Source organism: Haliaeetus leucocephalus, unplaced genomic scaffold, assembly GCF_000737465.1.
Source record: "Haliaeetus leucocephalus isolate CR32 unplaced genomic scaffold, Haliaeetus_leucocephalus-4.0 Scaffold399, whole genome shotgun sequence".
In the NCBI taxonomy this organism is placed as follows: domain Eukaryota; kingdom Metazoa; phylum Chordata; class Aves; order Accipitriformes; family Accipitridae; genus Haliaeetus; species Haliaeetus leucocephalus.
The window spans coordinates 8,944-13,018 of NW_010972835.1; the positions used below are offsets into that span (position 1 = coordinate 8,944).

The window sequence follows — 4,075 nt, forward strand, 5'->3', positions numbered from 1 at the left end:
GGTGGAGACATGGGGGGTGGGGGGCACAGGGGGACAGGACACTGGAGTGCCAGAGACGGAGGGATGGGGACGTAGTGCGGATGGGGACGTGGGGCTGTCAGGTAACGGGGTGTCCGGGCCATAGGGGAGTCAGGGATGGAGACGTGGGGGTGTCAGAGCTGGAAGGGACAGGGAGATGGAGGGGACTGGGATGGGAACACAAGGCTGTCAGACCTGGGGGGGGATGGGGACATGGGGAAAGAGGGACAAGGCGGGATGGGGGGACATGGGGATGGAGACATGGGGGTGCCAGAGCTTGGGGGACAGGGACATGAGGGTGTCAGAGCTGGAGGGAGGGGGGCATGAGGTGATGAGGATGGGGTAACAGGGACATGGGGGTGTAAGAGGTGGGGGAATGGGGACACAGAGGGGGATGGGGACATGGGGGTGTTGGACCTGGAGGGGACAAGGACTGGGGATTGGGCATATGGTGGTGCTGGCACTGGGAGGCGGGGGACAGTGGGCATGGGGGTCCGTGGATGTCTGAGCTGGGGCAGGGGGCCCTATGGGAGAGAGAACATGGGGACAGCGATAGAGAGGAAGGGACATAGGGGTCACAGAGCAGAGAGGGGGATATGGAGGTGGGGGGCCGGGGGCATGGGGACGGCGGGGTCAAGGACAGCAAGGACAAGGGTGGTGGGATGGGGATAGGGACAAGGCTAGGGACACGGGGACAGGGAGGGGACAGGGGAGGACGGGGACAGGGCTGATGCCAATGCAGGTACCCACACGCCCGGGAGCTGCCGACGCTGATCCGGGTGAGCATCGAGAGTGGACGCATGACCCACCACCACCCCACCGGTGGGTGCCAGGCAGGGGGGGACAGGGGAGGAGGGGACACTGAAGCCCCCCCTGAAATCCCTGTCCCCACAGGGTACCTCGGAGCACTAGCGGTGGCCCTCTTTGGGGCGCTGGGGGCTCGGGGGGAGCCCCCAGAGCGCTGGGGGGCCGAGCTGCTGCGGGTCCTGCCCCTCGCATGGGACTACGTGGAGGGTGCTGGGGTTGCCGTGGGGGACAACGCTGCCGCCTGGCCCTTCTTTGGGGATGCCTGGCACCGGTGAGGGGGTACTGGGAGGGTTCTGTAGGGTCACTGGGAGCACTGGGAGTGGCTGGTGAGGATACTGGGAGGGGCTCAGGGGCTCACTGGTGTCACTAGTGCCTGCAAGGCTCTCTCCCAGTCCTGGAGGCGCACCGCACTGGTGCCACTGGTGTCGCTGCTCTGCCCCAGTGCCTGGATGTCCCCAGTGTCCCTTGCCCCACTGTCACTGGTGTCACTGCTGACCCTGGTGGCCACTCTGTCTGCAGGGCCACCGGTGCGCATCCCGTCCCTGCTGCTCCCAGTGTCCCCAGTGTCCCAACCGGTGCTGCTGTCCTCAGCCATGGGAATGTGGCCCAGGGCCACCCCACACCCCCACTGACCTCGGTGTCCCTGGTGCTCTTGGTTTCCCTGGTATTACTGGTGTCCCCGCTGCATCCACTGCCACGGTGCCCCTGGGTGTCCTGATTGTCCCCAGTGTCCCCACAGGTACCTGCTGTCACAGGGGCTGCATGAAAGCCACAGCCCAGTGACCCCCAGCGCCACTGATTACCCCATTGTCACCGGTGACACCAATGACCTCAATTTCCCCAATGACACCAACGTCCCTGCTGACCCCAATATCCCCGTGTTCCTGGAGACCCCACAATCCCCAGTGACCCCAGTGTCCGCGTGTCCTCAATGACTCCAGTGTTCCCAGTGACCTCAGTGTCCCGTGTCCCTGCAGGTACCTGGAATCCCGGGGGCTTCTGGAGGGTCATGGCCCACCACAGGTGCCGTCCCTTCCGTCACCAGCCGAGCGGGATGCTGCGTACCTGGGCTGGGCGCTGGAGGGGTGGCCAGGGCGCAGCGGCCATGACGCACCCATGGTGGCCCTGGAGGCCCTGCTGGCAGCCGGTGGGTGCTGGGGGGACCTGTGTGCCAGGGCGGTGCTGCATGGTGGGGACAGCGATTCGACGGGGACCATCGCCGCTGGGTGCTGGGGGCTGCGGGGGGGGCTGGCGCCCATCCCCCCTGGGCTGCACTGCTGCCTTGAGTACCGTGGGCGGCTGCGCGATGCTGCCCACCGCCTCCACGCGCTGGCCTGGGGGAAACGCTGAGCCCCCCTGTGTCCCTGGTGTCACCTGCTGTCCCCCTCCCAGGAAAGCCCCTGTGGGTCCCCAGGGTGCAGCAGAGACCTTCACGGGATCCTGGAGCAGCTTGGGAGGGTCTCTGGGGGTCAGCAGGGCCCTTCGTGGGGTGCTGGGGAGCTCAGGAGGGTCCCTGGGGGTCAGCTGGGACCTTCGCGGGGTCTTGGGGGGGCTTGGGAGAGTCCCTGGGGGTCAGCTGGGACCTTCACGGGGTCCTGGGGTGCTCGGGAGGGCCCCTGGGAGACCCTGGGGGGAAGCGGGGCCCTTCAAGGGGTGCTGGGGGCCTCAGGCAAGCCCCACAGAGACCACCATAGCCACATCCAGGTGGCCTTTTATCCCTCCACAGTTAGACACCCCAGAACTTCCCTGAGGAGCCTCAGTCACCCCCACAGTAAAAAAGTGTCCTCCCAGGTCGCTCTGTGTCTAGGTTTGTGCCCTGCGCCTCTTGTCCTGTCACTGCCATTGCTGAGATCCCACCCGGGGAGGACCCCCTACAGCCAAATCTTCTCCAGGCTGAACCGTTCTGGCTCACAGAGCCCCTCCAAGAGGCTCCCGGCCATGGAGCATCTCAGCGGCCCTTTACTGGACTCTCTCACAGTCACTCCGTCTCTCTTGTACCAGTAGCCCAGGACTTGGACCCAGCGTTCAAAGGGTGGGCTTGTCAGTGCTGAATGGAGAGGAAGAAGCACACAACCATACTGCCACAGCCCTCCGAGGGCCACCCAGGATGGTGATGGCCGCCATCACATGTTGCTACTTACGGTGACCTTAGCAGGAACCACAGCCCAAGGTCCTTCAAGGCAAAAAGTGATGGGCCCCCCACTGATGGGCCCCCTGGGTTAACCACTCCAAGGGTGATGGGCCCCCCACTGATGGGCCCCCTGGGTTAACCACTCCAAGGGTTATGTGCCCCAGTGTTAACCACTTCAAAGGGTGGTTGTCCCCCGGGATGTTGGCCCTGGGGGTTAACCACCTTGAGCGTGATGGGCCCAAGGGGTGGTGGGTCCCCAGGGTTAACCCCCCCAAGGCTGATGGGCCAAAGATGGGATGGGCCCCCAGGGTTAACCACTCCAAGGGTGATGAGCCCCCGGGGTTGGTGGGCGTTGACAACCCAAAGGGTAATAGGCCCGAGAGGTGATTGGGAAGCAAGTTGCACCACCCCTCGGGCGATAGGCCCCCATGATGGTGGGCCTCCAGGGTTAAACACCCTGTGTGTGCTGTGCCCCAAAGTAAACCACCCCAAGGGTGAGGAGTGCCCTGGCTGATGGGCCCCAAGAGTTAACCACCCCAAGGGTGATGGGCCCAAGGGATGATGGGTTCCCAGGGTTAACCACTCCAAGGGGTGATGGCCACCTGGCGTTTACCATCTTAAGGGTGATGAGGCCATCATCACATGAGAGGTGATGGGAACTCGGGGGTTAACTAGGCCAACGGTGATGGGTCCATGCATTGGTGGGTCCCCAAGATTAACGACAACAAGGATGATGGACCCCCAGGGTTAACCACCGCAAGGGTGATGGTCACAAGTGTTAACCACCCACAGGATAATGGGCCGTAGGGGTGATAAGCCCTCAGTGTTAATCAGCCCATGGGTGATGGGCCACTGAGATGATGGGCCTACAGGGTTAACCGTGCCAAAAATGATAGGCCAAAATGGTGTTGGGTCCCCAGGGTTAACAACCCCAAGGGTGAGATCCCCTGAGGTGAACCATACCAAGGGTGATGGACCCCAGGGCACTGGGACCCCAGGGATAACAACCTAAAAGGTGATTAGCCCAAGGGTTGGTGGGCCCCAATGGTTAGCCACCTCAAGGGTAATGGGCCTAAGAGGCGATGGGAATCCAGGTTTCGCCACCCCAAGTGCAATGAG

General features: G+C 63.5%; 1 protein-coding gene across 1 annotated transcript in view; it reads left to right on the forward strand.

Annotated features, from left to right (window-relative positions):
• Positions 1-2,175, forward strand: part of LOC104835803 (protein ADP-ribosylarginine hydrolase-like) — a 3,863-nt gene extending 1,688 nt beyond the window's left edge. Inside the window, exons 4-7 of the mRNA XM_010573975.1 lie at positions 761-840; positions 913-1,096; positions 1,565-1,741; positions 1,803-2,175. Coding sequence (XP_010572277.1) covers positions 761-840; positions 913-1,096; positions 1,565-1,741; positions 1,803-2,175 — 814 coding nt within the window. The remainder of the gene's footprint in view (positions 1-760; positions 841-912; positions 1,097-1,564; positions 1,742-1,802) is intronic.
• Positions 2,176-4,075: the final 1,900 nt, after the last annotated feature.